Below are 22452 nucleotides of genomic sequence, written 5' to 3'. Positions count from 1 at the left end.
TACTCTCCATTTTGCTGCTGCAACCCTCTCCAGGAAAAGCAGGGGTGCGGGAGAGAGGAGGAGGAAGAGGAAAGAGGAAGAAGAAATACTTATGATATTAGTGCTCTGACGACACAATCAGGACCAGAGCCGCACTGAACAAAGCACGGTGCAAACACAGAGGCACCTGGTTCCTGCTCCAAAGTGGTTACTCCCTGAGGCCTCAATCTTGCAAGTACTTCCACATGGGTGCATCCTACACCTTCATGGAACTTGCAGGATCAGGTCCTAAGAGAATGCATAGTGTGAGAGAGAGGGAGATATTATATATCACACACGGGCATGTGCACATAGACTACTTTTTTAGCTGTACATGAATAAATAACTACTTTCCCTAACTGCCCCTTAACTGCCTGCCTGGAGTACCTAGCCATTATACATTGTTTAAATTATATTACAAGATATCAGTCATTCACCAAATTTAAATCGGTGTTTGAAATGTGCCATCAAGACCACACATTGCTAAACACAGCACTCTATACCGCAAAACACACATGGCAACATTAGTTTTGCAGTTAAGAAATACTGATGCAACCTTAACTGTAGCATGTTAATTTCAGGAGTGTATGAAATTCAGTAATAATAAAATGTAGCTCCTGGCTAAAATTCTAGATAAAACTATATCTCCACTCATTTTGTACTTTTTATCTAAAGAAAAACTAAATCAGAGTGGCCAGTTTTAAGTTATGTGCAAAGGGAAAATAAGTAGATGTATAAATTAAAATTATTTGGCTTGGCACCAATTCAAAAAAGGCTCTAAAAACTAAAATTTGGCAGACAACTACTTTCTATTTATAGCAAAAACAGTAGCAACCACTAGAGTTAAGGCTGAAATGCAACTTTCAATATTCCCCCCTCGCCCCCCCTTTTTTTTTTTATTTTATTTTAGTTTTATTTTTTTAAACAGTTTGACAAACTCTCTCAAAACAAATTCCTTTGGGGCCAAAATTTTCCAGAGTTTGGTTTGTGCCAACAGGCAACTCACACCACCACCCCTTTTTTTCCCCCTAATCATGTAGCAAAATCTGTTCCACTGTTTTTGTTCAGTCTGCATATGTACAAAAATATGCTGCTTCTGTGTTTTCAGATCAGAAATGTTGTGCACACAGCTCAACAACAGTGTAATTTTACTGAGCCTTGCTTTGGTTTGTGGATCTTTCTGGGGGTCTAACAAACAAGGCAAGTTTGAAGGAAACTGGGCCAGCCATCTTGCACTTATGGGCACTGAAAGTTTTTCACCCATGCACAAGGGATTTCTTAACCCAACCTACAGCTAGGAAGGGTGGGGATGCCCAAGTGCTGCTGACTTAGACACCAGTATCAACAGCTCCTTTTCTTCTGATAACCCTACCAGTTTTCTAAAAGCCACCTTCCACACAACATCTTCTTGAAATAATCTCGATTGACTCTGATGTACTATTGCATCTCCCCTAACCTTCTCTAAGGGCTTGAGAAATTCATCTCTCCAATTACCTTTCACACTATTTTAGTGTGGGTTTTGCACAAACACACACTTCGCAATGGAGTTATTGCCTTCTTCCTTATTCTTCTTGACCTCAGTACAGCATTCAACATTATGGAACTTCTAACCTCAGGACCATCTCCCTAGTTATGCAGGCATCTCTTGTCCCCTCCCATCCTGGCATTACTCCTGCATATCAAACTTCTCTCCTCTAAACCTCTGGTGGCAGAGGGCATACAAATCAAGATGGAATGCTGCGTGCTTGGACCAAAAGTCTATATGAGCTACCCACTGTTGCACTGAAAATAAGGACAGCTGCAATCAACACTGATTTATACACACTATGTATGAACTACTTCTTTTCCAGAAAGTTACCAATGCAGGCTTGGGGTGGAGAAAGGTTCAGAACCCATAATGTAAGCATAGGGACCAATTTATCCAAGTACTTGCAGTGATATCACCCAGATCTATAACAATGGAATCTTTTCTAATGATGTCTTGGTTTTTTTTTTGGAGAGCTAGGGGGCTTGTCAACAGAAAAATGGTGCTGTAAGCAGAGAGGTTCTCGCTAACTGAAATTACAATTCGTACATTCCAAATGCTTTTGAAACAATTCTGGTCTAACATTCCACTTCCCTCTCAGTGAAGTTTCACTACTGTACTGAAGTTCACCATCAGCAGGTTTTACTGTGAATTGTATTTTAAAAAATTAATCCCCCCCCCCCTTTTTTTTTTTTAAAGAATTTCCATATGTAAAAAATGGCTTGATTTATTTAAAAACCTTCACAAGTATTTCATTTTTTATTTACACATGTTAAAAAAAAGATTTATTTATTTAATTACATTGAAGAAATGCCTCAGATCTTCAAACAGGGATTAGAGCCCTATCGTACTAGACATTGGACAAACACATACTACTAAAACAGACCTGCTCCAAAGAGATTACAAATGAGCATTTAGCAATATGCAACAGGTGACTAAATGGATAAACAAGGAGGAGAATATTGACTGAAGGAAAAAAGGTGATAGTGGAGACAGGTGCATTACATAAAGATATAAATTTAAGGGATAAACAAATAAAATATTGGGATATTTAAAAGCCAATTCATATGTATCATCAAAACTGATACAGAGAAAATAAAAACTTGACTAATTAGTTAATATTTGTACAGTGCTTTGAACATATGAAGTGATATATAAACCAGTATTATTCCAATTAAATTGGAGATGAAACAGATAGAATTTTCAGTACATGTATAAATATTTAATACTTTTTGTTTCAACAATTAGGAGGAGTTATACATTTTAATTGTGTGCCTCAAATCACAAAGCTACAGGGCGTTGTGAAGTGATTGTTAAGGCTATTTACCGAGGCCCTGCCAAAAGAAAAGGGAAAAATGTTTTTAAACCAAACACAAATTGAAAGCAATTAAGATATCTTGTTTTAAATGCAAGTGACAGGATCTGTTGTGTCACCATTATGTTTTGTTGCTTTTATCTTGCAAAAGGGGTTTCTTTTTATGACCAGATGAACAATTCTGCAAGACAAGAAGCTGAATTACTTACCTATTAGTGTCACATATCTGTGAGTCTCCTGCTGAGATCTACTGTTCTGATAAATAGCATTTGTAGCACTGGCAGATTATAGGTCCAAAGGTCAAAAGGTAGAGCTCAATTCACGCCAGTCCCCAGAGAAAAGGGTAACTGACCCAGCCTGCACTATCAGAGGCAGTTGTGCTATAGAAGATTAGGATTAATCTCTCCAGTGAAGAAGGGCAGCTATAATTTATAGCAGTGGCTCCATAGGTAGAAATGCCATGGTATACACTGAATGGCCATATCCTCCAGGTGCTTGACCACATCATCTCCCCCAATCACACCGCCCACTTTTATGAAAGTACAACACCAACCCATAGTGATGGAGTAGAGAGCACATTGTCCTGATGCAACCCGTTCCAGGCGTATTTTCTGCCACAGACAGTGGCATAATACACGCGCAAATACACCTTTTAGCAGCAGTTTAACAAATTGGAAGAATAAATCAAACAGTAGAGTCATAATCAGGAGGATCAGAAATAGCAATATTATTTTTTAATAACTTTGACTACAATTTGTAGTTTGGTCTAAGAATTTTCAGGGGAAAGTATTCAGCAGTGTGGGTAATATTTTAACATTGTCCATTAATGCCTACACCTAGTCCCATTCCCATCTACATAAAGCGATAACAGTTCTTAATACAATACAGCACAGTAACAGTAATAATTAAAAATAAATAAAACTGTACTTCATTTTGAGAAGAGGGATTTTTAAGCATGTGAAGCAAGTACTTATTAATTCAGACAACTTCTATTTAATGATATTTCAAGATTCTAATTCTTGAAAGGAACGAAAAAATCCTTTGCTATAGAAACACTTATTCAAAGGGATTTCTTTTATTTGCCTTAGCTAAATACCATATAATGTGCTCTTATTTAAAAAACATCAATCAAGTTTTATCGATTCGTGATAAATACAGTTGTAATTATAGCTCTCTGAAAATAATTCAGCTGTCACGTTTACCTTGTCAAAGTAAATAACGCTGTCACTTTAGCTGATGTGTATGACTTGAGTAAACATTTCAAAGCATGAATTTACAACAAGATTTCTTCACTTAAACTGGTCAAAATTAAATTTACTTTTAACTGCAATTTATTGTGCTTATTATTACTCTCAATAAAAATTAACACTTCAACTATTTAAGCATATGTTAAAAGTGTATTATGAAGTGCAGAAATCATGAATTATAAAATATGTATTAAAAACATGTCCACTGACCAAACAAAGTGACATTAGTACTGATATATCCCCATCACAGCATACAAACATCTCACATACAATTAATTTTCCCCATGACTAACCTGCAAATTAGAGAGGTATCCCAATTTTGCAGATTAGGAATTGTATCATAATGATTTTTCACAACTGAAAAAATGAATATTTGAAACCAATAATTAATATCCAATTTATTAGTTGCACGTACGTGCTGTATTGCTGATCACTGAGGAAAAAATTTCCTCCAAAAGACAAAATTTAACATAATGTGGGTAATATTGGAGATGAACAAATTTACCTATTGAAGAAAAAAAGGAGAGGTTATTTAACCTGTACAGTAACTGGGTTTCTCTGAGATGTTTTCCCCCCATTCACGTCAGAATGTGCACACACCTGTATGTCTTGCTCGGAGCTGTTCATCATCAGTGTCTGCAGGTCGCTGACCGAATCATATATGGGTAGAGGAAAGGGGTGGAGAAGGACCTGCTGCCACTCCAGCTCCTGCTCAACCATGAAAGTCCAATGAGAGACTCTGAAGCCAAGGGATGGATAGTGGAGCACCCAGAGAGACATATCTCAAAGAACTCCAGTTACTGAACAAGCTAAGTAAGTAGTGTCCCTATGAGTGCTCCACATCAAGAAATTCCCAAGCAGTGCCTCCATCATGGAGAAGGGAGCCAAGGAAGTGGATTCAATATGGATTGTAGAATACCATCATCGAAAGCCACATCAGTTCTGGAAGTGGGCTCTAGTGGAGTGAGCAATTACCCTCAGAAGGGGAAGGGCTCCTGAGGCTTTGTGTCAGGATAAGATGCAACCTGAAACCCATTTAGACAGCTGTTGTATGGATACTGGATGTCCTTTCATTCTTTCCACAATCTAGATGAAGAGTCTATGGGAAGCCCAAAAGGGCTTAGTTCAGTCAAGCTCAAAAGCGAGAGCTCTTTTCACATCCAGTATATGCAGACTTGTTTCTTCCTTCCATGACTGAGGCTTACACTCATAACAACACTGGTAGGAGAATCTCCTGATTAATGTGGAATTCTGAAGAAATTTTAGGTAGGAAGCAAGGATGTGGGTGTTGTGTCACCTTATTGTGATAGAACATGGTGTATGGTGGATCAGCCATCAGGGCGCCAAGCTCCTCTACCCTACTGACCAAGGTGATGGCTATGAGGAATGAAGTCTTGAGGGACAAATGAAGAAGGGAATAATTCCTCATAGGTTCACATGGGGGTTTCCTCTGTGCATTATGGACTAAGTTGAGGGTGGAGTTGGCTCCTGGCAGGAGAGAAGTTAAACAGGCCCTTGATAAATCTTGTAGTGGTAGGATGGGTGAAGACTCAGATCCCTTCAATGGGAACCGGGGGTAGAAAGCTGTGATGGCAGCTAGAAAGATTTAACACAACTCAGCAATATCCCACAATCTTTAATTTGAGCAGGTAATCAAGAATGTGCGACAGACAGGACTTTAGAGGAGGTATATATCAGCAGTCACAGGAAGTCTGGAAGCATTTCCACTTTTGTAAATAAGTTTTTCTTGTTACAAGTTTCCTACTATTAAGCAGTACTGTTTGTACTTCAGGGGAGCAGATCAGTTCTGTACAAGACAGCCTTGGAACAGCCATGCTTTGAGGACCTTGAGCAAAAGAAGCATGAAGAGATGTGAGGCCATCAGATGATTAGAGCATCTCCCAATGAATTGTGACTGTGTCCCTCTCCCGCAAGCAAAATCATCTGCACTTTGCATTGACAAGTGGCGCAAAGAGATTGAGCCCTGGATGACCCCAGGTGAGACATCTTTCTGAACACTTCATTATTCAGTTCCCACTTATGACAGGTACAGAAGTACCTGCTGAGGGAATCCTCCACCATGTTCTGAATTCCTGGCAGATAAACTGCTGAGATCTGTATGCATTATGATATGCAATAATTCCATAGTTTTATGGATTCAGCACATAAGGACAGGGAATTTGCTCCTCCCTGTGATTGATGTAATATATTGTTGCCTTGTTGTCCAGCATTACCATGATTGAGTACCCTTTGACGTAGGGAAGAAAGTGCTGGCAAGAGTGGCGTGGTGATCTGAGCTCTAGTATAGTGATATGGTGGGTCAGGTCACCCTATCAGGGAAGTGTCTGTGGTATGATCCTCATGGGAGGAGACTGCAGAAGCAGAACTCCAACGCATACCTTTTGTGGATCCTAGAGTCGAGGACCCTCTGGGGAACAAAAACCCACAGGGTAGACTGTATTGGGGATGCAGACTGTTTTGAATGAGGCTTAGAGACACCAAGAATGGAGTCATGCATGGGGTGTCACAAAGGTACAGGATGCCATGTGACCCAGAAGTTGTAGGCAAGCCCTTGCTGTGGTTTGTGAGCTCTGTTATATTGATATAACAAGGTTAGACACTGTGACAAATCTGTCTCTGGGTAAATATGTTCTGGCAGCAAAGGACTGCAGAATGGCCCCAATGAAGTCTATCTATTGAGTGGGTGAGAGGGCAGACTCTTCCATGTTAAGTGGAGGCTTAGTGAATGAAATAGAGATAGGGCTTTCATGGTTGCTGTCTGAACCTTGAGGAACAAATATCCTTTCGGGCGCCAATCATCCAGCTAGGGAAAGACGATTCCCATCAGGAGGAGGTAGGCTGCGGATGCCTGTAGGATCTGGGTGAAAACCATTGGGGCAGTTGAAAGGCTGAAGGGTAGGTCACAATACTGGTAACGATCCTTGCCTACCACGAAATTAGATAGTTTGTGAACCTCGACTAACAGATCAAAATGCATGTTTTGAAGATGGTTGCTGACTGGGAGGCTGCTGTAAAGCAGGGCCCTTTCTTTGCTCTGGACTTCTTCCTGGGGAGGTTCAGTTGGTTTCATGGGCGGGTAGTAGACTAGACTAGACTGTTAAGCAGTCTATTGCCCCCGGCTCTCCAACATGAGGGGCAAGCGAAGCAGTTTACAGCCCCTGGCCCGCAAGCCGGGCAGGGCTGATGAGGCAGTCAATAGACACTGGCCCTCCAGCAGGCAGGACAGGTGAAATAGTCTGGAGTCCCTGGCCTCGCAGGCAGGTGGGGCTAGTAAAGCTCAGAGTCCTCGGGTAGGCAAGTTCTGAGGAAGTCAAGCACTCCCAAGGTGGTTAAGGAATGGGGGAGTGGGATGCAGGCCCACCTGACTCCACTGCGTCCCAGCCCAGGGCCCTATCAGTGGCAAAGCAGTTTGCCACTGAATCAATGGGGATCCAGCCACAACACACTGACGGGTTTAGCCCCTGACTCAGCCACTCTCTAGTCGGCTGTCCCTGGGCTACTTCCTTCCACCATTTCCCCGGGTACCTGCGCAGCCAGTTGTCTCCCTCCGGGTCGCTGGGGTAGACAGTGAGCGGGAGCCCCACGAGTCCCTCACCGTCAACCGGTGACAGGTCCAGAAACTCCTCAAGGTCATCAGAGGAGGGCAACTCTTCCAGGACCCAGGGTCCCAGGAAGTCCTCTGGTACACCAGGCTCAGGCAGCTCCAGGGGGTCCCCGACGTCAGGCAGCTCCTCCAGGTCACAGCTGGCCTCTGGGTTTTTCTCATCCAGTAGTCTCGGGTGGCTCTTCCCAGCTACGAGGGCCCAGCAGCCCTACCCAATCACTAGGGCTCGGCAGCCCTCTCCAGTCACTCGGGCTTGGCAGCTCTCTCCAGTCCCGGCAGCCCAGGCAGGCATTGGAGGCTCCGGTCGGTGGGGCAGTTGCTCCAAACTGCCGCAGGGCCTGGGTCAGGCCCAGACCGCAGCCTCTGGGAAGACACATCTGGCCTCCAGTGGCAGCTTCCCCCTTGCTGAGCTACTAGGCCGGCCTTTTATACTTCCCTTTCCTGCCCTGGCTCCGCCCCTCTGCTTCTGGGGAGTTTGACCTGTAGGGCCTTGTTCTGCCCAGCAGGGGTGACGCAACCCTTCTTCAGGCTCAGGCTCCAAGGAAGGCCACAGCACCTTGCTACAGTTGGGCCGGCTGCATGACTTGCAGCCGATCCTCTTTCGAACAACGCCGAGGGACCATCCCTACATGCTCGTGCTCCACACCCTCCATTTCCTCGCCCTCGCATCCCACCCTGACACCAAATGGCGGGACCTGCTACCACCGGCAGAGGGCAAGGACCCCCGGTGGGCCAGTCTCTATTCCACCGTGACCCCACGGCCCGCCAGGGACGTCAGTTGGCGGCTCCTTCATGGAGCCGTGAGCACGGGTGTGTACTTGGCGCGGTTCACCCCTCTCCCCGACACCTGCCCCTTCTGTGGCATGAGGGAGACTCTGGCACACATGTACCTGGAGTGCGCCAGGCTGCAGCCCCTGTTCCAGCCCCTCCAGAACTTCTTGCTGAGGTTCTGGCTGCACTTCTTCCCGAACCTGTTCATCTATGCACACCCCATCCGTGGCCACACAAAGTCGCAGGACCTCCTTGTCAACCTCCTTCTAGCCCTGGCCAAAGTGGCCATCTACAAGACCAGGGACAGGAGGTTGGCTGGGGGGTGCTCTGCAACTGTGGGGCCTGCTTCCGTTCCTCTGTCCATTCACGCATCCGGGCAGAGTTCCTCTGAGCAACGTCCACCGGTTCCCTTGACACCTTCCAGGAGCAGTGGGTGCTGTCTGAGATTCTCTGCTCAGTGTCCCCTTCTGGTTCCCTTAGTTTAAACCTGTGACCCCAACGCCAGCTCCTTTTTTCATTAGTTGTCCCACGCACTTAGTTGTGTCCTGGGTCCAGTGACTCCTCCCCTTCAGGGGGAGGGACTTTTAGCAAATAGTACAGTTACACTGTTGATTCCTATTTAGCTTGTGACTCACTATGACCCCCAGATCCCTTTTTGCAGAACTCCTTTCTAGGGAGTTATTTCCCATTTTGTATGTTTGTATCAAATTGCATCTTATTTACTTCAGACTATTTCTCCAGTTTGTCCAGATCATTTTGAATTTTAATCCCATCCTCCAAAACACTTGCACCACCCAGCCTGGTATTGTCCGCAAACTTTATCAATATTCTTCCTATGCCATTATCTAAATCATTGATGAAGATACTGAATAGACCCAGAACTGATCCCTACGGGACCCCACTCAATATGCCCTTCCAGCTTGACTGTGAACCACTGATAACTACTCTCTGGGAATGGTTTTCCAAACAGTTATGCACCCACCTTATAGTAGCTTCTTCTAGATTGTATTTCCCTCCTTTGTTTATGAGAAGGTCATGCAAGACCGTATCAAAAGCCTTACTAAAGTAAAGATACATCACATCTACCACTCTCCCCTCCCTCCCAGCCATAATGTTTGTTACCTGGTTGAAGGAACCTACTAGGTTGGTTTGTCACAATTTGCTCTTGAGAAATCCATGCTGACTATTACTTATCACCTTATTATTTTCTAGGTGTTTGCAAATTGATTGCTTAATTATTTGCTATATTGTCTTTCTGGGTACTGAAGTTAAACTGGCTGATCTGTAATTCCGCAGGTTGTCCTTATGCCCCTTTTTATAGATTGGCACTATATTTGTCCTTTCCAGTCCTCTGGAATCTCTCCCGTATGCCATGACTTTTTGAAGATAATCTCTAATGGCTCAGATATCTCCTCAGTCAGCTCCTTGAGTATTCTAGGACATATTTCATCAGGCCCTGGTGACTTGAAGACATCTAACTTGTCTAAGTTATTTTTTAATTTATTCTTTCCCTATTTTAGCCTCTGATCCTACCTAATTTTTACTGGCATTTACCCTGTTAGGTGTCCAATCGCTACTAACCTTTTTGGTGACAACTGAAACAAAAAAGTCATTTAGCACTTCTGCCATTTCCACATTTTCTATTATTGTTTCTCCCTCCTCACTGGGTAACAGGCCTTACTCTGTCCTTGGTCTTCCTTCTTGCTGTTAATGTATTGTAGAATATTTTCTTGTTATGCTTTATGTCTCTAGCTAGTTGAATCTCGTTTTGTGCCTTGGTCTTTCTAATTTTGTCCCTATATACTCGTGTTATTTGTTTATATTCATCCTTTCTAATTTGACCTAGTTTCTACTTTTTGTAGGACTCTTTTTTGAGTTTCAGATCATTGAAGATCTCTTGGTTAAGCCAGGATGGTCTCTTGCCATACTTCCTATCTGTAATCTGTAGACGTAAATTTGGAATAGTTTGTGAAGTTGCACTTCACCATCAGGGCTTGGTAATTGGCTACCCTGAACCGCAGAGCGGCTGAGGAGTAGCTCTTATGACCCAGAAGGTCCAAATGTTTTAGCTTTTTATCTGAACCAGTTGAACACAAGTGATGTCTGTTCCATTCAGTAACTGCCGGAACCACCAAAGAGTTACAGAAAAAATACTGCAAACCCCTGGGTGGGACATAATACTTCTTGTCAGCCCACATTCACACAGGTGGTATAGTGGCTGGGGCTTGCCACACCATGCAGGCTGTTGCCAGTAAAGCATTACTGATGGGGAGTGCAATCTTGCCCTGAGAAGATGTATGAAGGATGTTCATCAGGGAGTGTTAGGGTTCCTCTATCTCCATGAGCAGAATTTGTAATGTGCCTATAAATCACTTAGCTCTTTTTGCCCCAATTTCCCCAACTGTAAAATGGAGATAATGCTTCTTACTCCACCTTTGTAAAGCACGTTGAGGACTTTGAATTGGAAAGCACTATATAAATAGTGAGCAATGTTACTTAAAGTTGACTTGCAAACAAAGTTTTTACTTTCATAGTTCCTAGAATTTCTAAAAAGAAAAATAATCCATCTCTCTTTAATGTGTGCGCACACACACACACACACACACAGAGGAATTTACTACTCTTCAGTATCTTAAATGAAAGATTAAAACAATAAAACTCCACTGACCTTTTCCTTAACGTAGACTCACAAACCTTGACCACTCTGATAACCTCTTTAACAGTACGTCGGAAATCATGCATTCTTGCTGCCACTAGAAGAGCTGAGAATGAGCAGAGAAAAGTGACAAAAGTAAGATATTTAAGCAAAACAAAGCAAAGGAAAAAAGAAAACACTGAGCCATATAAGTGCAGTCTATCTGTGTTCTCAGCTTCAGTTAAAGAATAGTAAATACTAATATTCAGCTGTCTATTTGAATTCAGGTGATTAAGTTGAATTTTGCTCCCCATCCAATAAAATTAAGCCAGCAAACCGTGTTCTGTAAAATTCTATGCTCTAGTGGGGTTTGGCAGCCAAGGTAAGATACTCGTATACAACACACGAATATTGAATTGCTCCACACATTAAAAAAATTGTCAATTTTCAGTAGCAATTTGATCTTCATCAATAAATTGCTCTCCTAGAGCCTTTTCCAGAAGCCAAAAGTAAGATATAGATTCCATCTAGTTGTCAGTACCAGTAAAAGCTTTCCCATAATTATTAGTATTTGTACTGCAGTAGCGCCCGAAGGCCCCCAATTAGGATCAGGACTCCATAGTACTAAGTGATATACCAATGCATAGGAAGACACAGTGCCAGTCCCGAAGAGTTGACACTCAGATTTGAAACAAGATGCAAAACAGAGTGTCACAAACAGTGAGAGAGGATGAGGGTACCAAGAGGATTGTGTGGCTGCATTGGTTATCTATGTGTTTTGCATTATTGCAAACATTTTTTCTTTTACTTATGTACACACTTAAAACTTGCAAACAAGGCAAACTGTTTCAATAACCTATGCAATCAAATAAGCTTCTTGATATGCTGACCATCTCAGCTATCCCTCACTCAACCTTACCTAAGTTGTTGGATTTTTTTGTAGGTATCAGAGCATAAATAGGTCTCTTGATGAGAAGTATGAAGAAGGAAAAGGTAGCATTCTTGTGGATTAGTTCAGGGAGGCCTTTTCATGCACGAGGGGCAGCATAAAAGAAAGCATATATTTGTGGGGAAGAGAAGAAATGGGAGGTCAAAGTTAGAATCACTGGCAAGTTTAGAAGGGACAGGGGACTATGCAATGGGAAATGCAAGTAGTTAAAAAGGGAGGGACAGGTTAGTGAATGGTTTCAAAGATGAGGAGGAGAAGCTTGAATTTGTAGGGCCAGCAGTGGGATTTCAAATGGGAAGGAGTGACCTGGGTAAAATAACAGGCAAGGAAGATGATCTTAGCAACTGTATTTTGCAAAGATTTGGAGTGAGTTATATGGATGCCAGCAAGGAGGGTACAGGTAGAGTAATGAAGCTGCAAGAACGTGAGGGCCTGAACAAAAGTCTTAGCACCATGGACAGAAATTAAAGGTCAGATTTTGGAAAGGTTTTTGATGAAGAAGTTGCAGGATTTGAACATGGCTCTGCACATTTAGGCCACAAGAGCAAAGTGTATCCAATAACTTTCCAGCTAAGAGACAAAAAGTCACCATCTGATGACTAATCCCAAAACAGAGCCTTTCTGTATAGCAAATCAGATTGTCACTTTATGTGCTGAACAATTTACACAAGCTTTTAGATACCTGCTCCACAGAGCCCGGATGGTCGGCGTCCTGTGTGCATCCAGTCTCTTTTCATCCTCTGTAATAATCTTAGAGCTGTCATTGATACCTTCTGGTTCTTAGCTCCAAATTCTAGCATGTGCGCAAAACGAGGAATATATAAACACGGATCTGCAACACAATAAGGAATAATTATTTCTAACCTTGACCTTTAGCTTTTGAAACATGCACCTTGAATAAGTGTATCACAGGCATCCCATGCTTGTTTTGCTCTGTATCTCAGTGACAGAACACTCTTACAACAATGCCAATTTTTTTTTCAAGACTGGATCCTTTGACCCGGTTATTCTTTAGAAACACCTTTTTAATCTCTGTACCAATCAACAACTAAAACACTAATCCTTTTTTGCTTTACAGTTAAACATTTTTACAGTATCACCATGGTGTATTCCACATATACTTTCAGGCCACAGTTCTGCAATGACTTGTGCTTGTGCTTAACTTTATGCATATAATGGTTATCAATGGGTGACCACATACATATGTAAAGTCAAGCATTTGCAAATGTATTTGCAGGATTGGGGGACAATTTAGATCCAAAATTTTTTAACATTCACTGGTATACCAACATGTATACTACTAACTTATGTGCCTATGTACCTAACTATAAATTACCCTTTGAAACACAATTAATCTGTTTAAAAATAAAATGTTATTAACAAAAGTCTACTTGTATCTACAAATTTAACCAGCTACGTTTCCTTAATCAAAATTCTATATTCGCTAATTCATACTCCAGCAATACAAAAAGCTGTTTTATCAGGCACACCAGAGCAGATCTTCAGCTAATGTCAAATGTCATCAACTTCAATGGAGCTAAGATAATTTACACCAAATTAATATCTACCCCTTTATGTATAAGATAATTTCAAATGTTGTGTTATCAGATATAGGCTAATAGAACAGCAAAAAGTTGTCTGTATGGATGGTTGCTTTACCTAAACCAATTTCTAATTTATCAAACAGAATCTTTTAAAAGCTATGCTCTATACATGTTTACTCTCTTTTTCCGGGGTATCAATTTCTCATTTCCTGCCAGCCTCTTATCACTTGACCCAAAATCTATGAGGTATGGTAAACTGTTAAGTAGTACACTCAACTCAATTTCCTTAGCTGATTCCCCAATTGGGCACTTCAACTGATAAAGACAGTATTTCTGCTGAAAACATTCATTTAAATAGTTTTACAGATTTGCAATTAATCAAACCAGTTTCGTTTTACTACTACGTTCTAAAACTGGATATCCTGTGGCCATTTCCAATTACCAAGATTGCATTACACACCAACAGACTTCCAGGCCTTTCCATTTAAAAGGCTGCATATTTTACTTTAAAGCAAACGTTTCCAGACATAAGTATTTGTCCCAAAGAATTTTGAAATTACAAAATGGAATCATCTAGTAAACAGGATTATAGAAAATAAAACAGAACAGAAATATTAACTCCTTAAAGACAATTAGTAAGGAAACAGAATCATTCCCACTGTTCTCCAGTCATCATCCATAACACATCTATCATGATGGATATCTAACTTTATGTATTTTAAAATGCATATCACCAAAAAGGAATGGGCTTGTCTGAAAGAATACACCAGAGAAATCTACCTTCAAATCCTTCAATTAAAAAAAACAAAACAAAAAACAAAAAACCCAACACCATAAAGGTCTTTCAAAAGTTAAAACTATGGTCTCATTTTAAAAAACAAACTGTATTTTAACAAAAAACTGTTTAACTCATAATTCAACAATACAAAATAACCTTTTAAAGTGAAAACTCATTTCTACAACTTTTTACATTTCCAATTTCCCTTTTACATTATTCCAAAACACCAAATACATTACTGTAATGAGCTGACAACTTCAAAATCTTCTCAAGTTCACTTGACAGGGTTTATACAAAAGGGCTCAACTTCAATGGGAGTTGAGGCCACTCAGCATCTCAGAGGATCAAGGCCTCAAATAAGGGGAGGGGTTTTGGGTTTTTTTTACTATTCTTTTAAATTCTTCAAAGCATTTTTTCTCTCTAAAATTTCCATGAGCTGACAAACATTTGCATTGTAGCTTTTCAGGAAATTCTGCTGGCATTCTTGCTCACAGATCATTTGACAGAAACTAGTTTGTGCTACACGTTAATCATTTACATCTTTAAACTAGCAAAACAATTGGGAGTCTTGAAAAGTAGTAAATGCAAATGACCCAAGCAAAAATAAAAACTGAAAAGAAGCTCTCCTCCAAAAGGCAGGCTGCAATGCAATACTACAAGCATAAGGATTAAACATGGGTCTAGGGTGAATGTAAAAGCAACTTCTTTATTGGATGCAAACAAGCCAAAACATTTTTAAAAGTTAAAAGTAGAATACTGCATTTCTTTTACTTGTTCCAACTAAACGTACAGTTACTGCAAACTGCTCCAGGCCAATAGAATCCTGCTCCCATACAGAATCCTATTGACTTCAGGGAAATTCCATGAGTTTGCAGGAGCCAATCTGAGCAGACCAGCTTGCAGGATCAGGGCAAATCCTAGTAGTTATGTTTATTTATACCCAGTGTGTGCTCAGAAAGGACTTCATACTCTTCAGAAAGTTTCCTCCATCCTTTCTTCCTATCCTACCTTTGGGTGACACCTCTGCTTTCAGCATTCCCCATCACAGGCACATTATAGGGTAGAAAGCAGCACCAATGCTTTTGTAAGTAACAAAGATATAGAAATAAATCATTTTATCAGAAATTCAATTTAAAATAGCAATTTTCCAGTCAAAACAGATATGTCAAGGTGAAAAAAGAGGAGGCCACAAAGTTTCAAAATCATCATTGTAAACAAGAAAGCAAGAATCACTGCATCATACAAAACAGAGAGGGCATAAATGTATGGTCTGTGAACAGTTAGTTACTGCGTGTTATACAATGTGCTTCAGGAGGTTAATAACAGGACAGTTCACAAATGACTGCTCCTCTACTCCGCCACCCCAAAAAAAACCCCACAGAAATTACAGCAAAACACACAGCGAAGCACTAGAAATCAAACTCCGTGTGATGGCAATAGTGGTGCAAGTTACACACTCGTAAACAGAGACTGTCAGGAGCAGGAGTGTAACCCTAGGTGCAGAAGGGTGAGGTGAGGCTGTAGCTGGGAAAACAACCAACAGGTTGAGTGAGGGTTTAGATAAAGCAACCTCACCAGTTGCCTAGCCTGCTACAACCCCACCCTTACACTGTCTGGATGTGTGCAAGATGCTGCACTCAGAAAGTAGCCCCCGTGTCTGCTGCTGACTTGCATCCTGAGCGTTCCTCGTTGCTTATCCCACGGGGACAGCTAAATATTTTGCCTGTGACCGGCGCTTGCTGCCCCGAAAAGCGCAAACCCTGGAGGGAGAAAAATTGCCGGACAGCAGAAAGGCAGGCTGCACGAGGCCTTGGGGCGCCCTCGCTCGGCCCGGCTGGGAACCACACAGGCTCTGTCACAGAACCAGCCAGCCCCCGCCCGCCGGCTTCCAACCAGTGCCATCATCATGGCTTCTGACTGCAAGCCGGAGCCTGCCGTGCAAACTTTCCCCGCTCGGGGCCGGCGGAGGGACGCCCGGTGAGAGCAGCAGGTACAGTAACTGCGGCTGTGTGCATGGTCTGGGGCAGACTGGGACTCTCTAGCCAGCTCCCCCCCCCCCCCCCCATGGGCAGCAGCCGAGTTCCTTCCTAACTGCAGTGCCAGGCTCTGCGTGGCATTTCTGCCTTGCTCACCAGGGCTCCCCCCCCAACACGTCAGACTTGCTCTGCTGCAAATAATGCCCGGGATCGGACAGACAGCAACGCCTCTTGGGCTCTCTATGTGCATGGGGGGGTGGGGGGGAAAGAGCCTTTCCGGAAGAAAAGTGGCTCGGCTCGGCAGCTCTCGTTGCCTGCCTTCCTGATTCACCTTGGCGCCGCGTCAAGCCCGGCTGAGCGCGGCTCTGGGGAGCGGGAGACCAGACGCGCCGGGGGAAGCGGCTGCGGAGAGGGGCTCTGCGCTCGGGGAAGTTGCACGCAGACCGCCCGCAGGTCTGGCCTGACTTTTGCAGAGGGCTGGAGGGAAGTTGGCGGGATGGGTTCCCTTTCCACGCTGGGGGAGGAGAGGGGGCCGGGGTCAGGCTCCCCCCCGACTCGGGGGGAGGGTGGGTCAAGCTGGGGCATCGCTACGTTTTTTGCTCCGTTGCAGCCTTTTCCCGGGCGGCGGGTTTTGGCTCGGTGTGATTTTCCCAAGCGCCGGGGCTGGTGGGCGGGCGGGCGCGGAGAAGAATGACATATTGTCTGGGAAGGGGGAGGGAGCCCGGGCCCCGCCGCTCCCCATTGGAGCAGGCGGCTGTGACGCGCGGGGCCGCGGCTGGCTATTTGAGGCAGGAGGCGGAGGGCAGGAGACAGACACACACACGGAGGGGCGCGTGCGGCGGAGACGGGCGCCCGGGCCCCAGCTGCTGGGTGAAGCCGCCGAGCTGCAGCCCCGCGCCCGCAGGAAGGAAGGAAGGGAGGGAGGAGGCGGCGGAGAGGCCCCCGGGGGAGACGCGCGGATCGGCCCGCCCTGCGGTGCGGGGACACAGGCTGCTGGCACGTCCGGTCACGGACCTTCCCACCCGCTTTGCCCCCGCCCGGCAGCGGGCTGAAGCTGGGAAAGTTTGGCTCCAGCGGCGGCGGGAGTGACAGCCTTTGCCCGCTCCCTGCGTGCGGCGGATTTACAAAGTGGGGAGGGGGCTGGACACCGCCGGCGGAGTTTGTTCGGCCCGTGGCTCAAGAACTTTGCTGCTCCGTCTGCAGATGTTGAACCCCCGCGCGGGGAGACGCAGCCGAGCGGCCTGTCGGAGCGGATCCAGGGGTTGGCAGCGGTTCAGCGCCGGCTGGGCTTTAACTCTTCGAGGCTTTCTGGCTTGACTCCGCTCCTCCTCCTCTTCGGGAAGCGGTATCCCTCCGGGGGCCGGGGGGGAGCTTCCTTCGCCCTTCCGCCTGTGGCCTGGAGGCTGGGACCCTCTCCAAGCAGAGGTGAGCGCTGGCACCGGTTCCGGCCGGCACCGTCCTCCCCCTCCCAGCAAAGGTGCTTTGGGTTTTTGGCCCAAAACTGCAGTTTTAAAAGCAAAAGTGGCCCGGGAGCGGGGCCGGACCTAGGCAGAGCGGCCCCCTCCCGCCCCCCTGCTCATGCCACTGCCCCCTGGCTGCCTCAATGGCAGGATCATGAAGTGTTTGACTTTCTTTCTTCTGCTTCCAGAGACCTTCAAGAAGTCCAAAAAGAGCGTGCGGCCGAGCGGCCGGGGGCCAGCATGCGATGAGACAGTGCCCCTGGCCCTGAAGAAGATGGCTGCAGAGCTTTACCCGGCCAGCGCCAACACCAACCTCGCCAACAGCAATAACGCTGCCGCCGCCACCGCCGCCAACAGCAAGAAAAACGCCCTTCAGCTCCAGCAGAGCGCCCAGCCGCCGCCGCCGCCCCCGCTGCAAAACCTGAACAACAACAACTTGGAGAGCTCCAACTGGCAGTCCTTCCACCCCACCCTGCGGGAGAGGTAAGAGCCGGCCCCAGGCCAGTCCCTCTCCCGCTGGGGCAAAGGCAGGGAGCATGGGTTGGTTAGCAACGAGCAGCCCTGGCCACCCCCCAGGGAATGGGAGAAGAAAGCCAGCCTCCCCGAGCCGGAGAAGAGCCGGTTGTGGCAGGCACAGGCCCCCTGCAGCCGAAGGGCGGGGAAGTTCCACTCACTGTATCTGCAGGTTGGCCGCGACCTGCCCTCATCTCACTTGTGCACTCCGCCGTGAGAGAAGGTATCTCGTTGCTATAGCAAGGGGATGGAGTAGAGAAGTACTAAAAGCAGGGCTACATTGATGTAGCATTAGGTTACACTCTGGCATCAAGTGATACATTTGGCAAATCTAATTTGGCTTCTCCCTTCCTGTTACTTTCAGGAACGCATTGATGTTCAATAACGAACTCATGGCTGATGTACATTTCATCGTAGGCCCCCTGGGGGCATCAAAGAAAGTTCCTGCCCATAAGGTTTGTGCAGCTTTTTTTCCCCCTCTTCTTTTCTGCTATGGTAGGGGAGTTACACATGTCTAATTATGACATTTTGTCTTATCTCCACAGTAAAGAAATTACTCTTTCCCATGTTAATTATAATGGGACAGTTTAAAGGATTTCTGTTTGAATTGAAGCTTTTGAGTTTCTTCCAGTGCTTCCTTTGTCAGTTAGTATGTTTAATTACTACAGCTAGGCACTAAGGTTGTCCTTTTTTTTTTTTTTTCTTTAACAGTATGTTTTGGCAGTTGGTAGCTCTGTCTTCTATGCTATGTTTTATGGGGATCTTGCAGAGGTCAAATCTGAAATCCATATACCAGATGTGGAACCTGCCGCCTTTCTAATCTTATTAAAGTAAGTGGTCATTACAAGTCTACAAATCATCTGGAGAGAATAAAAGTAGTTTATAAAAATCTTTTAAACAGCAGCTAGGAACATGCCCCCTTATTACACTTCATTAAGTGTGCTGACAAATGTTGAATGATGTCAAATTGCTACGTGTCAGTTATGACAATTGTAGCTTAATCTCTATGTTGCTTTAAAAAAAATTTTTTTTATTCTGTTTAGGTATATGTATAGTGATGAAATTGACCTGGAAGCTGACACCGTGCTCGCTACTTTATATGCTGCCAAGAAGTATATCGTCCCAGCCTTAGCGAAGGCTTGCGTCAATTTTCTGGAGACTAGTTTAGAGGCTAAAAATGCCTGTGTTCTGCTGTCTCAGAGCAGACTCTTTGAGGAGCCAGAATTGACGCAGCGCTGCTGGGAAGTAATTGATGCTCAAGCAGAAATGGCATTGAAGTCAGAAGGCTTCTGTGAAATAGATCAACAAACACTAGAGATCATTGTAACCAGAGAAGCACTAAACACTAAGGAGGTGGTAGTTTTTGAGGCTGTTCTTAATTGGGCAGAGGCTGAATGCAAAAGACAAGGGTTACCAATTACCCCAAGGAACAAGAGGAATGTTTTAGGAAAAGCTTTATATTTGGTGCGGATTCCAACTATGACTTTGGAGGAGTTTGCCAATGGAGCTGCTCAATCTGACATCCTTACCCTTGAGGAAACACATAATATATTCTTATGGTATACAGCTGCAAATAAACCCACGCTAGAATTTCCACTGACAAAAAGAAAAGGACTTGTACCTCAAAGATGCCATCGATTTCAATCATCTGCATATCGTAGTAACCAGTGGAGGTACAGAGGTCGCTGTGACAGTATTCAGTTTGCTGTAGATAAAAGGATATTCATAGCAGGACTGGGCTTGTACGGGTCAAGCTGTGGCAAAGCTGAATACAGTGTCAAAATTGAACTTAAGCGTCTAGGAGTGGTTCTTGCTCAAAATCTGACAAAGTTTACCTCTGATGGATCCAGTAATACTTTCTCTGTATGGTTTGAACACCCTGTGCAGGTTGAACAAGACACATTTTACAACGTAAGTGCCATTCTTGATGGCAATGAACTTAGTTATTTTGGGCAAGAGGGAATGACTGAAGTACAATGTGGAAAAGTAACATTCCAATTCCAGTGCTCCTCTGATAGTACCAATGGAACTGGAGTACAAGGAGGACAAATACCTGAACTCATTTTCTATGCATGATGCATTTCACTTTGATTGTATTCCAGTACCGCTATGCACACTAAAGGATTTTTATTACTACAAAATTCTACAGCAGTGTGGAATGTTACACTACTTACCTATCTACTACATCAGGCTATCAAAATAAGTGAAGGAATGCTCTTGAATTTAATCTTATTTTATTTATTCATAAGCTATTTGACTTAATTAAAACTGCAACATGCAGAAAAATGTTAAATTCTGCACGAATTGTGCATTTATTTTGTATATAGATAACTAACTTGCAGATTGCAGCTGACTCAAGCAGGATGTTCTAAACTAGAGCAGTTTATGAATCTGTGAAATATAAAACATTTTTACTTGCCCTAAAATCTGTGTACTTGATCATTGCTGATATTTATGACTTGTGTCCATGTTAATATCTGCAGTGCAGTTTACAGCAGTGAGATTCCTAAGAAAATGATAAACAGAACACAGGCTACTATGCTTGTCTACAAAAGGCATAACTGACAGCACAAATATAGAGACTGCTTTGCAAACTAACTAAAGCTCTCCACAAATAGACAGTTTCTTCTCTCTGAGGTAATGTATAAGGAAGCATCGTTTTCTTAAACTTCAGTGACAAAGCAGAAAAATTTGAATGACTGTAAAGCTGATTTTTAAAAAATCCTAAGCTTTTATTTGAAACCTTACAAGCTTTCATTCACATTAAGCTCTCTACAGCTACTTCATTTGCTCTTCATAGAGTTAGGGAAGCTTTAGATTAAACTGACATTTGCCCCATTTTCAAGTGAGTTGCCACAGACAGGTCCTAATGTCTACACAGTTAAAAACAGATTTGTTAAACGTACAAAAACGGAGTGTGGACTAGAATAATTTAGAAGCCAATGTATAAAGTAAAATGGTAAATTTGGTAAAAGTTACACTATGGAGAGCCACATTTAAAATGCAGCTTGCAAGCATTAAATTTATTTTTTTATAAAATCTCCAAAACCCACTGAAGGAGAGCAAAGAATTAAAATGTTAATAATTAAACTGCCCCAATGCAGGTGTTAACTTGAAAGAGAGTCTGGTTAAATAATACATTTAAAATCCCTGATAAGGAGGAAGAAAGAAGCCTACAAAACAGGCTGCAGGCCAAGAGTGCCCTCTTTGCTTTTTTCATACCCTGACAGGTGAAATAATCCCTCAAATGTACTTCAAAACTTATTTACAACAGTTGAGCAAATTCCACAATACAGACTACAAAAATGATTGAACTAGCTTTTTCTATCATTAGAGATTAGCCAGTCGGAAATATTTACTATGTAGTAGAATCAGTACCCCTTTCCCACCCTTGTGCCAGTGACCTTGGAAAAAGTAAACAGTTACCAGAAGTAGAGAGGTTTTTTTCCCCATGGTGAAAAAAGTAGTACTTACATTTAGTTTAAAAGCTTGCTTGTTTTCCAGACAAGTTTTTGCTGGCTCCTGTACATTATAATATTCAATTCAAATATAAACTATGATACAGGACTTCCTGTTCTGTCTTTAGAAACTGCAATGCAAAATACTGAGGGAGCTGGATTTCCACTGCAACATCAGAGGGAGAATATTCTTTTTATCAAGTATTAAGATATGTACAGTGAACTGGCCCAGGGAGTTGGTTGATAGCTGTGTATTGTCACATGATACCCAGACTCCATAATCACTGAACTCAATATTTGGACAGGTGAATCTTAGTTTTCAGAGAGAGCAATGTTCTCAAGTGTACCCCAGGGGCTAGCTGTAGACAGAAGTTGCCTGTTTGAGGGTGACAAAAAATATCTCAGTCCCTCAATGCACACTAAAAAGCTGTTAAGAGGGGAAGGAAATACAGGAGAAAAAGGAATACCAGAGTGAAGAGGAGGGTAACAGTCACATGATACTCTTATGAACCAATCCCTTTAACTGGACTTAGCAACGTTTTCTGTGGCTCACAGTCTGCCAGACTTAAAGTACTGAAATGTAACATGCATACACCACTGTCTGGAGTTGCCACTAACAAAAGATTTTAATGTTAGAT

The 22452-nt window shown here is 43.5% G+C and overlaps 2 protein-coding genes across 6 annotated transcripts in view; one reads left to right on the top strand and one right to left on the bottom strand.

The window, feature by feature from the left end:
• The window catches only part of BRF1 (BRF1 RNA polymerase III transcription initiation factor subunit), a 227001-nt gene that overhangs the window by 108889 nt on the left and 95660 nt on the right, over positions 1–22452 (bottom strand). For all 3 annotated transcript variants that reach the window (XM_067554938.1, XM_067554936.1, XM_067554937.1), the window contains exons 6-7: positions 12768–12917; positions 11170–11263 (exon numbers count right to left, since the gene is read on the bottom strand). In XM_067554938.1, the coding sequence (XP_067411039.1) occupies positions 11170–11263; positions 12768–12917 (244 nt within the window). The remainder of the gene's footprint in view (positions 1–11169; positions 11264–12767; positions 12918–22452) is intronic.
• On the top strand, positions 16319–21620 carry BTBD6 (BTB domain containing 6). Of its 3 annotated transcripts, XM_067554941.1 has the most exons (6): positions 16325–16397; positions 17587–17808; positions 18032–18326; positions 18721–18811; positions 19068–19186; positions 19400–21620. In XM_067554941.1, the coding sequence occupies exons 3-6, from the start codon at positions 18118–18120 to the stop codon at positions 20430–20432; spliced, it is 1452 nt and encodes a 483-aa protein (XP_067411042.1). In that variant the 5' UTR covers positions 16325–16397; positions 17587–17808; positions 18032–18117; the 3' UTR covers positions 20433–21620. The 3 variants fall into 3 exon arrangements, with proteins under 3 accessions (XP_067411041.1, XP_067411042.1, XP_067411040.1); XM_067554940.1 differs by having other exon boundaries at positions 16319–16397; positions 17587–18326; XM_067554939.1 differs by lacking the exon at positions 16325–16397 and having other exon boundaries at positions 17189–18326.

This window comes from Emydura macquarii, unplaced genomic scaffold (genome assembly GCF_026122565.2).
Source record: "Emydura macquarii macquarii isolate MOO-44397 ecotype Brisbane River unplaced genomic scaffold, CSIRO-AGI_Emac_v2 contig_1551, whole genome shotgun sequence".
Lineage (NCBI taxonomy): Eukaryota > Metazoa > Chordata > Testudines > Chelidae > Emydura > Emydura macquarii.
This window is presented reverse-complemented; position numbering and strand designations above follow the sequence as displayed.

Coding starts and splice junctions, on each gene's coding strand:
- BTBD6 (XM_067554940.1), top strand. CDS start 17,962: ATGCCACTGCCCCCTGGCTGCCTCAATGGCAGGATCATGAAGTGTTTG. Junction 18,327..18,720: donor CACCCCACCCTGCGGGAGAG/GTAAGAGCCGGC, acceptor TGTTACTTTCAG/GAACGCATTGATGTTCAATA. Junction 19,187..19,399: donor GCCTTTCTAATCTTATTAAA/GTAAGTGGTCAT, acceptor TATTCTGTTTAG/GTATATGTATAGTGATGAAA.